The sequence below is a fragment of the Callorhinus ursinus genome, unplaced genomic scaffold, assembly GCF_003265705.2.
Source record: "Callorhinus ursinus isolate GAN/ISIS: 27379988/994484 unplaced genomic scaffold, GSC_fseal_2.0 scaffold5, whole genome shotgun sequence".
Lineage (NCBI taxonomy): Eukaryota > Metazoa > Chordata > Mammalia > Carnivora > Otariidae > Callorhinus > Callorhinus ursinus.
The window spans coordinates 80186979-80200151 of NW_027397067.1; the positions used below are offsets into that span (position 1 = coordinate 80186979).

General features: G+C 55.7%; 1 protein-coding gene across 3 annotated transcripts in view; it reads right to left on the minus strand.

Annotated features, from left to right (window-relative positions):
- The window catches only part of AGO2 (argonaute RISC catalytic component 2), a 109976-nt gene that overhangs the window by 24591 nt on the left and 72212 nt on the right, over positions 1-13173 (minus strand). For all 3 annotated transcript variants that reach the window (XM_025871179.2, XM_073893254.1, XM_073893253.1), the window contains 10 exons: positions 11897-12078; positions 9671-9807; positions 8769-8903; positions 7763-7850; positions 7007-7154; positions 6235-6354; positions 5985-6107; positions 3023-3156; positions 1388-1572; positions 121-280 (listed from right to left, as the gene is read on the minus strand). In XM_025871179.2, coding sequence (XP_025726964.1) covers positions 121-280; positions 1388-1572; positions 3023-3156; positions 5985-6107; positions 6235-6354; positions 7007-7154; positions 7763-7850; positions 8769-8903; positions 9671-9807; positions 11897-12078 — 1412 coding nt within the window. The remainder of the gene's footprint in view (positions 1-120; positions 281-1387; positions 1573-3022; positions 3157-5984; positions 6108-6234; positions 6355-7006; positions 7155-7762; positions 7851-8768; positions 8904-9670; positions 9808-11896; positions 12079-13173) is intronic.

The window sequence follows — 13173 nt, forward strand, 5'->3', positions numbered from 1 at the left end:
TCTACGGCATCCAGGACAGTGCGTGGCGCCGGAACCCGACGTGGCGCCCCCATGCACTGCCCCCACCCCACTGGGAACCGTGTGGCTAGCCGCTGCACACACGGGGAAGGGCCGGCTTACCTCCCCTGGGGCAGCAGGATGTTGTTCACGCCTCCCAGTTTGACGTTGATCTTCAAGCAGAGGTTGGACAGGGTCTGCGGCGTGGTCCTCTGCACGTTCTTCATCTGCACACACTGCGTGGCCATCCCTAGCACCGTGTCCCCCACACGCTTGACCTCGGCTGTGGAGCACAAAAGATGCACACGTTGGCAGCTCTCACCGGCCCCTCTTCCTTCGCTCGCCCTGACAGCCCGCCACCCCGAAACTGCAGAGGCCCGCACGGAAGTGCCACCATGGCAGCCCCGTGGGCAGCCACGCATGTGGAAGAGCAGGTGACCAGCGGCGGGGGGTGGGGGGGGTGGGGAGTCTGGCCCCAGGGCTTGCGTTCTGGCTCTGGCAGGAGTGAAGACCCTTTCAGGGACTCGCAGTGCTGCAGGGCAGCGTGGGCAGAGCCAGGCTGCCACGGGGGCCTTGGCACTCCTGCCTAGGATCACCGCCTTCTATCATGGTGCTCGGGGTTATGAGCAAAAGCTTGAGTCGTTAAAAAGAAAGACACTGGCACCCTCGACATCCACTGCACACGCACACCTGATGTCAAAGCGCTATCTAGGCCCACACCCCTCGGTTTCTGGATTCTTTCGTGAAGCGACTGTCAGCTGTCCCCATACAGTCCTGTGGGAACAGGGGACTTCTGGATGGAAACGCTGATGGTGTCTTCTTTGCTCTTTGGATATGTAGCTTGGAGGGAAGAAGCGTGGCTTTTACACATCTGATTCTGTCCCTGTCTAGTTGGGGATCCGGTTGGTGATGCTACCCGAGCCTCACAGCCCCCCCAGAGCTTCCGATGGCTCTCCAACCAACCGACCTGGCCCACCGCCTGTCCTGGAGTCACCTCTCTGCAACCCCCACCACCCTGGGGCCTCCTGGATGGGGGGCTGGGCCTTTGAACCCTCCAGGCCTGAGACATCATCACAGGCGCTTGCTAAGTGTTAGCTGAATGGATGCGCAACCGCACTTCTGGAATGAAGACTCTGATGAACTTCCAGAGGGCTCCGAGGCGGGCACAGAGATGGCACATCGGGGGCAGATGGTGGCCCCCCCGCGATCACTGTGCGGGCACCGAGTGAGCATAACAAAATAACTCTGCAGGTGTTGGCCCCCAGGAAGTGTGGTCTCAGTGCCGATGCGGGATCAATGGGCCAGGCACAAGCACTCCTCAGCATGGCAAAAACACCAAGGACTCAGGCCGCACCAAACCCCCACGGGGATCACGAGAGCAAAGGCCTACCATACACCGGGGTCTTGCCAGGCAGGATGACTACCACCAGCTGAAGGCCAGCGTACGTATTCTTCAGATGCCTGAACATGGGCTCCACGCTATCCGCCCCCTGGGCATATTTACAGAAGCACGGCTGGCCCTGGATCGGCATTCCAGCATCCCTCGAGATCTTTCTGAGCTGCTCTGTGAAGGATCTGAAGGAGAAGGCTCATCAGACTCAAATGCACGGCGAGTGCCAAAGAATCCACACCAACCAGAGGCCCCAAATAAAGGGCACAGCCTTAACAGCCCCACCCCAAGTCACTTTTATTGACGTCCGAGTCTAAGTTTAAGACCTGGACAGAACCATGACAACATGTTAACTCAAAGAGAGGCTACGCGCTAAGCATACACGTTGGTTCCCGCAAAGCCACTCCCAGGGTGCAGGGACAAGTGCTGTCCTGTTGGAGCAACGCACTGAGCACGTACTGCCCACTTGGCAGGCCTGACCAGCGTCCAGGTTCTGGTACAGAACCCAGGACTCCGTTAAAAGCCAAACACCATCCAAGGGAGGAAAACCGTGAACGGACTGTCCCCTTGGATTTGCCCCCATTATTCTTGGGTGTACAACTCGGACTTGGACGACACAGCCATGGGCACGAACAGAACCAACCACAGTGAGAGTCACACCAGCAGCGGCTGCCAATGGGCCTGGTGAAGCCACACGGTGGGGGGAGGGGCGCAGACCGATCAACAGCTTCTATTTTAAACTTAGGAATAAAAATAACATCGCCTTCTACAGCAAGGTAAGGACACTCGATCCAAGGGAGCCAGTGTTCAGCTTCTTATACTTTAGTGCAGCTAAAGAGACATGCGCGCGCGCCCACATTCACACCCACAGGTGGATTCACTGCGGGGCCATCTAGCTCCAGGCAAAATGGAACGAAGGAGGCAAGGCCAGAACGCGGAGGGAGAGAGGCGCCCGGAGTCCACACTCAACCGGCTTGGTTTCCTAAGCTGCTCTGGCCTTCCAGCTCGATCTGCGAGCAGTGTACAGGACAAGTAGCCATCAACAGACAGCCTCTCGCCCACTGACGTCCGTGCTCAGGAACTTTCTGAGCCAGCCTCGGCTAGAACGTCAAGCAGCTATACTCCTCAGGCTTGGGGGAAAGTTCCCTCCTGCTTCCACCGGGACAGGCGGGAAGCTAAAGCTTTCCTTTCGCTGTTAGGTTTGTTTGACACAAAAGGGTGAGCGGCGAAGCTGCGTGTTTATGGTGCTACTTTTCAAAGGGCCCGACGCCTGGACCAGGCCAGGACAATCTAGAAATACGAACCTGAAGTGGCTTTTTAAAAGTAACTTGACTTCACTGAATATAATTTTCTCTTTTGCAACTAATTTTCAAGATTTTTCTTCATTTACTGTTTTATTTCTTATATAATCTGCATTACTTCTCCACACTCCCTGCACCAATGAGTCTGAGAAGTTAATAGCAGCCTTGAGGTGGCCCACATGTCCGGGCAAGTGTTCTCTGCCAGGGGAAGTCTACCAACCCCACCATCAACACCTGGCTGCATTCCCCAGCTGCCCAGCCCCCCCCCCCGTCCCCCCCACTCCCCGGCCGTCCCGCCCAAGGCCGGGTGCGCCTGCCCCTCAAGCAGCCTTACTTAAGGTGGACTTCTGTGCACTGGCGCTGGGGGGCGAAGCACGCGATGGCCCACACCTTGATCTCAATGCCTGTGTGAAACTGCTTGTTCCTCATGTCCCACACGCCCTGGACAGGGGTGGCAATCGCTTTATTCTGCAAATGGCAAAACATTTAGAGTGAGGAAAAATGGGAAAACACATCCCTCTGACACTGGATTGTGTTACTTTCCCTACTGCTGCTAGTCCCCTGATCGGATGGTGCTCCTGAGGCTGAGAACTGGGCCTTTGTGTACTCTGCCATCCCTGACTTGCCCAGCAGTGCAAGCGGGCCAGGGACATCTGCAGAATGGATGGATGGACAGATGGAAGAGCTGGACGGGAGATGGGGGATGGAAGGATGGAGGGAGGGAGGGGCGGATGGGGGGACAGAGGAGGAAAGGTGGAGGGAGGGGCAGACAGCGTAATGGAAGGAGAGATGGAGGGGTGGACAAGCGGACGGATGGAAGATGGATGGACCAATGAAGGGAGGGGTGGATACAGGCCAAGGAGAGCAGAGAGGCCCAGAATTCCACCCAACCTCAGGGGCAGCCCGGAGGAATGCTACAGGAGGCTTCTTGGTTGGTTCAGAACATGCTCTCACTCATTCTACCTCCTCTCTTATCAGGCCAGCAGCTGGGGGGCGGGGAGAGAAGTCAAGGGGCTTCCTCCCAGTCCTGGCCGGGAAGCAGACGGGCCAGCGAGGACCCCTGCACTGCTCACGCCACTGTCTGCCGTGGTTTAAGGAATGAAAGCTACTCCCGCTTGTAAAGACAGAGCAGGGGACACATCCACCGGGGCTTGTCCTCTCTCAGCCAGAAAGGACCAGGCCTCAGCGCCGCCACCAGAGGAACCTCTGGACTCCCTTCTGGGGAGGGTTCGGGGGGGGGGGGGGGGGGGGCATGGCTGTCCAGGCCTGTGGGCACTGCCAAAGGACGGGCTGCACCTGAGCTCCTGCCCCTTGGTTATGGGAGTGTGTTTCTAGTGGAAAACATTTTTGATTACAAAAGTCACACAAGCCTACTGTAAAAATCAAACATTTTAGAAATGAACTCTTTTCTTTCTGATGTTTTTGTAACTATTTCCCCGCTGCTACTGGAGACAGGCTTCTGTAAGAGACAGCCCACCACCAGTCTGGTATTCCAGACTCAGTACACGCACATGCACACACACGGTTTCAGCAGACACGGGCTCTTAGGACACATGCGATTCTCAGCCTCAGCACCACTGACATTCGGACTGTCCTATGCACTGCGGATGTTAGCAGTTCTCGTCACCAGATGCCAGCCTCCAGACGTTGCTAAACGTCCCCTGGGGGGCATTTAATGTTTTGCTCCAACAATGGACAACAAGTAGGGTAGGTGAAGAAAAGTGTGTGTTCTCATTAAAATGTTTCAGAGATCTGGAAAAATGCGTTCATTTAGAAGCATTATAAACTTTCCATCCCTACAATTCTAATATTTTTGCAAGATGAGGTTACAAGAGCTATTTTGTCTTCCAGACTACTCCTGTATTTCCTAAGAGTCAGAAAGTCAAAACAGACATAAAGCAGAGGTAGTGAAAAAAACACCGGATTTGCGATCTTGATCTGATCAGCCAAGGGCCACGTAAACCTCTATTTCTAGCCATCTCTCCACTTACTTGTGGAAGGGAATCACACACTCTTCCTTCTAGGGTTTTAAGAAGGGCTCAAAAAGGTGCTATGTTTGCATCACGTCTGGACACAGCAAGTGCACAAGTGAGCCAAGAGCCCGGAAGCCTAGCTCAGAAGTCTCCTTCGGAGGGCGGGCACCAGGATGGGGGCCCCCACTCAGAATACCGTGCAGTAAGAGTCCAAAAGAACAAGCCACACGTCACATACATATGGAACCATCTCCAAGACCTCTATGGGCTCTAAGAGAAAGTTTCAAGTAAAAAAGGTGTATTTAATGTTACTAATTGCACCAAAAGGGATGAAAACTCATGTGAATAATCCCTTGGCAGCTTTACAAGATAAAGAAAACACCAATCACTTCCTAGGAGGGCAAGTGAGACCTGGGGAAAGAGTCTTCTTCCCGTAGTGCTTTGTTTTGCTGTGTTGTGCTTTGTAAGTAGGCTCCAGGCTCAACGTGGGGCTCAGACCCACGACCCTGGGATCAAGACTTGCAGGCTCCTCCCCCTGGGCCGGCCAGGTGCCCCCCTTCCTGTAGTTCTTTGTGCCTTCTGAACTTTGGAACATTGTAAAAAGCAGAACTTACATTTTACAGAAGAAAGGGGAAACCCCTACAAACAAAACCAGGCCTTGCTATGGGTCCTGAGAACGAGGGTAAAAGGCAGAGTCACTCCAATGCTTCCATCCGAGCTTGTGGGTGAGCAGCCCGCGATGAGTGAGGCTGAGGCCCCCAGGCCCCGCCGCCCACCCAGTGGAGCCGTGCTCCGCATCTGGGGGCCCGGCCCTGAGGAAGTGCATGAAGACCCTTCCCATGAGCTCTGCGGGGCTCAACGGACAGAATCGCTTTATGATGTGCTGATGAAGCCAGGCACCGCACCGGCAAAAACAAACAAAACCTGAGTGACCAACAGCTCTGTTTGTCACCAAATAACCTCCAACACCAAAGTTAGGAGAACAGAAAAGAAGTCTAAGTTTCTGGAAAATAATTCATCAGTGGCGGAGTGCCCAAAGAACAATGCTTTCCAGATTTCGATGGGGTAATAAAAATCACCTTTTGAAAAGATAAAGGGTAATTCTGAAAATCCTCAGAAAGGGCCCAGCAATTCAGTCCTTACTGAGGCCCCATAACGTGCACTGGCTTGGACTAGAGTGGCAAGAATTCCTTACCTTGGCCATGGTCTACACCTCTGGCATGGTTCTGACCCGAGGGGGTCAAAAGCTCCTGCTCCACCATCACCTGCCAGACACACGGCGCAGACACCCACGCACGTCCCCCAAGCCCCGCCCCCACGTACCCTGCCCCCGTAGAGGATGGAGGGCGGCTGGAGGACCCGCCCGGTCACGTCTGTCATCTCGTCCTTGACCATGATTCCAAATTCACGAACATATGGATCTGTATTAAAACTTGCACTTCGCATCTTGAAAAGGAAAAAAGAAATAAGCCGTGTCTGTCCCAAGCACCAGGGGCTCCCTTGCCCGGCACCACGTACTGCAGTCCCCACGGTGTCCCCACCCCCAGGCTGGCCCCGGGAACGTGACGCTCACCAGCTTGCTAATCTCTTCTTGCCGATCCGGTGCTGACCTGGCTGTCGCTCTGATCATGGTTGAGGTCTGATTGTCGGTCAGTTTTTTGATACATCTCTGTCCTGCCACTATGTTACAGACCTACAGAGAAGAGACAGGGCGTTGGCTCCAGTGCTGGAGGACAGGCGGGGTCTGGGGCTGAGCGTGCTGCCCTGACTTAGCCTGTGACACACGGGTCTCTTAGCCACACGTGACGAGGTACCACGCACACACCACGGTGGCCGTCCGTGCAATCCTCCAGGAGCAGGGGCTGCTCAGGGGCCCGCAGTCGGCACCAGAGATCCTCCTGGGGGAGCCTGGCCCGGCACCAGTGCGCGCTGGGAACCTCACAACGTGGGAGCGCGAAGCTGCGTGCTGATGGGGAGGAGGCCGGCCTTCTGGACCAGGTCCCAGGAAAACCACCTGGATGTTTGCGTAGCTGGATAAGTACAGTTAATTTAAGGCACTAACAGAAAAGAGTTAAAACTTGGGCCTCTGTTTTAGCATTTAATCTTTCCCTGGGCCAGGATTTTTCCAACAGTAAGTGAAGAAATGGTAGCTTTTCTGAGCATCTTCCACCCTGTTCAAGGGGCCTGCTGGGCACAATGGGCACGTCCTCGATGGGCCCACAAATCCCGCGGGAGTCACCACACCGTTTCACTCTTGGGGAGGCAGGCATGAGGGGCATCACTGGCCTGAGGCCCACAGTTCTCCCGCCAGCCCCAGAGCAGCGCAGACAGGAGATGGGACTTGCCTCGAGGGGAAGGTAGGTGTGTTTCTGCTCCTGTCCGACTTGTAAACACGGGAGGTGGGGGTAGCGCAGAACCAGCTTGTGCCTGTCCTTGAAGTACTGGGCCACCGTGCACTCCACCGTCTGCCCGCTCTCCTGCTGGAGCGGGAATCTAGGGAAGCCAAGAAGGGGCTCAGGCAGCAGACCCCGCATTGAGCCCGCTCCCCCGGTCTGCTTGCTGAGGGCTGGAGAAGGTGGATGGGGGTGGGGGTGGGGGCAAACGTCCAAAGCGCCTTTCAGGGGTCAAACCAATCATGCCCTTTGGACATGTAATTCCTAAACTTTCGTATTATCTCTGGAGTTGGGAAATAAAAAACACTGACATGCATGTAACATGCAATAATCACAAATCACAGAGATCTACAGTATACGTAAGGAAGTAGCCACGCCTGTGGCGGGGGGGGGGCGCCTACTGATCCCCACTCCCTCCCAGCACCTGCTCAGCACTGAGGATGGGAAAACAAACAAAAATGACCCTCTCTCGCCTGTAAAATTCAAGAGGGAAAATCAACAAGGAGCCACCAACCCATTCCCACCCCGTACGGGGCAATTTCATGATTTCATCTCATTGGATGCAGTTTGGTTCTACTGAGGCAAAGGCATGGTTCCAGAATTCTGAACTAGAATGAAATGATCCTTCCCAGAAGGGTCACTGCTCTGGAGCTGGGCCATCAGAGGGACTGCAGAGAGTGGGTCCGAGGCAGGGGTAAGGCCATTTACGTTTGGTGGCTGGCGGGCCGCCGGGTCACGTTGCACACGCGGTATTTCCTCTTCATCTGCCCACAGTGCGTTATCTCCACCTTTAGACCTGGCAACACAGAGCAGCCCGGCCTCACAGTCAAGCCCTGGCCCGGGCTGGAGCGTGGACCCCATTTCCTGAGCACCGGCTGTCCCGGGAGCCCACAGACCCCAGGGGAGGGTGTTCTGCGGCAGCTGCAGGGCTGCACTTGCCCTGAGTGCGGGGACCTGTGCACGGGGCCTGGCTCACCCACGGGGACGCCTTCTGCCCCAGAAATGCCAAGGCCAGAGGCTGGACACAGTTCTTTAAAGATAAAAGAGATGATGTTGGCTCAGCGAGACTTTGTGCTTCCTCCAGGACTATTTTTAGCAGCGGGTACTTCTGATGGCCTTTAGCAAGCCCTGAGGGGGACAGGTGCGGAGGGGCGTGGGCGACAGGTGCCGGCCGACTCGCCGCGGCTGGGTGGAAGGGCCCGAGCCAGGCCACCGCACTCAGGCCGGGTGGGAGGGCCCGAGCCAGGCCACCGCACTCAGGCCGGGTGGGAGGGCCCGAGCCAGGCCACCGCACTCAGGCCGGGTGGAAGGGCCCGAGCCAGGCCACCGCACTCAGGCCGGGTGGGAGGGCCCGAGCCAGGCCACCGCACTCAGGCCGGGTTTCCCTGAGTGGAAAGCAGGCTTGGTGGGTACAGAGCTGCCACAGGACAAGGCATGAAAGTGTGCTCTCCATTCCAGAACAGTGTGAGGTACTAGTGACAACCACACGCTGCTCTTTGGTCTGAGAGCCCAGTGACTTGCGTGCATGGGTCACTGACCCGCGGGAAGCCGTTTGCTGAGAACGTTACTGTTCCCGTGCTGTGAAATGGGCTCAGTTCAAATCTGTGCTAAGTCCCCGGATGCCTGATCACTCTTGCCGCCTCCATCCCCTTAGGAGCTCCGAAAGTGCAGCGAGGGGGAAAGTCAGGGCCTCACATGCAAGGCAGCAACCCACCTTTGATTTCTTTGGTAAACTTTACCCTTTGGGAATCTGTCAGAGGTTTCTGTTGTTCTTCAATACTTTTAAAATCCAAAACTTCACAAACAAACTCAATTACTGGCTGTGCCTTATAAAATGCAGTTGCTGAGACTGTAGGTGGAAAAAGAGAAAAGTAAAAGCTGATGTGAGATGTGCCCAACGGTGCCCCTTGCAGGCCGGCCACCTGGCTCTGTTCCCCCATCCCCAGGATCCACCTCTGGGCCTTAGGGTGGGACAGAGCCGGAGGGGGCTGCCCCACACTCCCTCTGCTCAGGGCCCAAAGATAAAGTCACCATCTGAGAATAAAATTAGGTTTAAAATGAAACCCCACCAGATCACAACAGCCATAACTGTGGCTTTTCTGACTGTCTCCTGGTGCAGATCTCTCTGAAGTGTACTGGCCCTTGCGCAATCCAACCCTGAGTCTCCCGAGAGGGCAGGGCACCCTGAACCTGGAGGGAGACCAGCCGGAAGGCAACAGACCAGGCAGGCCCCTAGCCAGCTACCCCGCACTCCTACCAACCAGGATGCATAAAGAAAAGGCGAGACGGTGGGCGGGCCTAGCGGTGGGAGGCCCGTGCACACCCCCAGAAACACTGGCCCTGCCTCGTGGACACAGGCAGCGGCATCTGGGAAAGAGTCAGGGACACAGGCCCGTCTCAGCGCCCCTGAACCTCCCCAGTCTCGGGAGTGGGCCCTGCGGGTGGTTCTGAGGATCACGTCTCACAAGCAGGTGAGGAAGGCCAGGTGTGATAGCATCTGAGGCTCAGACGGAGGTCACGTCTGGAACTGGCCACACAGGTGCTCGCTCCCCCAGGTCTCGGCCCCTCGGTAACGCTCCAACCCCACCCCGCGACAAAGACTGGGGCTTTGCTTACCATCGATATTTAACATCATTTTCCAAAGGGAAGGTCGGACGGACTGATGGAAGCCAAACCACACTTCCCGGCCCCCGCCAAGAGGGTTGGAGCAGCCCTCGGATGCTGTAAAGAAGGAGCGGCCCACAGGGGTGTACCTGAAACAAGAGACCCCTGTCTGATCAGAAAGAACAGGCTGACGCCAAGTTTGCTGCTCATCGTGACAAGCAAGCGGGCAAACACTCACACGCGCCAACGGTTCTGCCGTTTTTACCGAACTGCACTTTGCAGGCATCCATGGCTGATGCTGAGGAATACTGTTTAAGGCACAGCCTTGGGGACACAGGGCCTCGGCACGCAGAGCGCAGGGAGAGCAACTGGTCTCCCACCCACCGTGCTTCTGGATCCCAGACGCGGGCTCTGGCTGTGCAGGGCCCAGGGCCCACAGGGAGTCCCTGGCTTTGTCCCGTGTTTCTGACCCTCCCCACCCCCCACGCCGTACTTTAATGCTAATCCTCTAGGGCTTAGCTGTGCACAGCGCTTCACATCTTTCTAGGACATCGCGGTGTCGCGTGTGCAGAGACGGGTGGAAGAAGTGTCTGCCGAGTGGCCGCCGCAATCAGGCCAAGGCGGCTGGACCGAAGCAGCCCCGGGCCAGGGGGAGCCTGGCTGCTTTGCCCGGGACCATGTTGGGACGTAAAACCCAGCATCCATTCCCCGCTCCACGCAGCTCCTCTGCAGGGGAGGCTTTCAATATTGGGGTGGGGGGGAGCTCAGCCTCCCAGGCGGGATGGTAAGGTGGATGTGTGGGAAGACCCACACACCTTCCAGGGCCCGGTTGCCCACGGTGCGCAGAGGGCAGGAAGCCACCTGCGTGAGGCACACACCGCGCAGCTGCACCGGTGCGCCTGGTCCCCTGGGACGCGTCATCACGAAGGATCCAAAAGGAAGATGCTTCTTTTAGGGGTTGTATTATCCACCTACAGGCTGCACTATCAACCGGATGGTGGGGATGGTCCTTTCTCTCTTCCCCTGACCCATGTTAATCCTGCCACTTTTCTATTATTTTTCCAAAATGAATAGAGACTTCCTCCTGATTGTAAAAGTAACATGGTAATTAATTCAAAACTCAGAAAACAAAAATCACAGTAATTTCCACCACTCATTTGAAAAATGTATTCAATGTTTTGGCAACTGCCTTTCTAGATTTTTTTTTTTTTTTGCACCCACCTGCCTTCCTGCCGACAGAAGTTCCAAGCAGTAGCAGATTATACCCCGGGGGCCGGGGGAAGGATCCCTGCCAGGAGTGACACCTGCCCTGTACCTGGTTGCCCCCCACCAAGTCTGAAGACTGAGAACATCAGGGTCCCCTTAGAATCCAGCGAGGCACCCCAGAGCACCTTCTCTCACCCCTACAAAGGGACAAAGGGAGCTCCACTCCCCCTTCAAATCTTAGAGCTTTGTCAGTACAAGGAGAGGTCAGCATGGAGGCTCATTGCTCCTGTCACTGGTTCATTCAAACAGCTCCCGAGGCCCTAGCGGGTGCTGCACACGTGGAAAGAGCAGGTGGTCCCAGATCAGAACCCTGAGGTCTGCGTGTGGCAAAGTGGCCTGGCTTGTACGAGGCTGAGACACAGGGAAACGGTGCAGCCCTGCCACCTGGCAGAGTATGAGCCGTTCAAGTGTCCGTGCACCCTCTGTCCCAGGAAGTTCAAGTGCGGCGATTTGTGGAATAAACCAACGGTCCAAAGCATCATGTCACCCGCGGTCTCAGCGTCCTTCATACAGTGGGTGCTCCATCAAGTAGGATACTGGGAGTATCACCCTACTATCACAAGTCCTACCCGTGAAGGCCACAGATACAGAACACAGTCATAGTATCAGGCAAGTGAAAAATCATGCCCACTGTGCACAAAGACGGGCAGGCCATCTTTTTGTTCCAGGTTGAGAATTCCTAGTGATTTCCTTTTTTTTAAAGTAATCTCTGCCCAACGAGGGGCTCAAATTCACAACCCTGAGATCAAGAGTCCCATGCTCTACTGACTGAACCAGCCAGGGGCCCCTGGTGATTTATTTTTATATTAAAAATGTTTCATGTTAGTATTGCTCTAATTTCCATCGTAGAAATCCATGGCCATCACCACCCCGACTCCAACACTCCACTCATCCTTGCACAGAGACTTCATATTCTCCAGGTAATGCTCGCTCAGGGTTAGAAGCAGATGCTCCTGCTTCCTTGCTCCTCACCTCATGGATGGCAAATGCCTCATGACCACATCCAGGGCCTGGATCGTCTCAAAGGGGACGCTGGGCAGCCGCCCCGAAAGTGCATCGTGTAACGCCTGTAAGCTCACGCAGGACACCCACTTGATGGACACCTTGAAGATGCGGTCTTTCCCTTCTCCAGGCAACGTGACCTCCAGCTCCACCTGTGAGGAGATCCAGAGCATGCGGTTACTCACACTTGCCCCTTAAGAAGCTACTGGGAGAGGGCGAAGGTGGTGCAACACCCCTGGGTCGGGAAATTCTAGCGCATCCTTTATCCCACCAGGCAGCACACACGGGCACGGCACCATGACTGACGCGGGACCCCGGATTTCTGCCTGGCCCTGCACACAGAGGCAGCTTGGAGAGGCAAGCAGTGAGAGATGGTATCGTGAGGAGGCTCTGCCAGAGCGGGATGGGGCGGGGGGGGAGACACAGGCAGGGGGCCTGGGAGCCAGCCGGGGCTCCTAGAGAGCTATTTCCCAGTGAAACTGAAAATGTTGCAGTATGTCTGGGGGTTCCCATTTTCTGGGTCCCTTAGGAGTCCACAAACTAGGTTTGCAGTGAATAAACTATGAACAAAAAGCCTTCCTAGGACAGATGTGTGGTAAAACAAATGGCCAGACGCTAACCACTGCGGATTCCAGATGGGTGGGCACCCGCCTACAATGAGTCCACCCTTCCTCCGACTAAACAGGCTCACGATGAAATGTGGGAAGATCAGAGAATGTGGGTGGTGGGGACTCGCACTGGGCTCTTCCCCACCGTTTCCAGAAGCTGTTCTACGCGACAGTCTGTGACCCAAGGGCACCGGCATCTCCATGTACAAAACATGCAGAGAAAAAAGCTTCAACTACAAGACCCCATCAGGATCTCCTGGGAAGAGATTAAAATTCTTAGCCAAACCTCAGAATATTTGCCACAATAGCGCTCAATGGTCTCCAACAGAATTTTCTGTGACAACGGAAACAGTCTCTTCCCGCACTGCCCAGGACGCCAGCCACTGGCCCAATGTGGCCGCTAAGCACTTGCAATGTGAACAGTGTGGCCGAGGGACTGAATTTTCAGCTTTGTTAACTTTTCATGAATCCACATTGACACAGCCATGGGCGGCCAGTGGCTGGCGTCCTGGACAGTGGTCAGGAGCGTGCCCCTGTGACTCACTCCCTGAAGCAGACAGTCTCCTCCCAGCTGTGAGGTGCCCCTCGCTCACCCGCCTGGCTCCTTGTGGTGCCCAGACCCACCTTTACGCCATCACT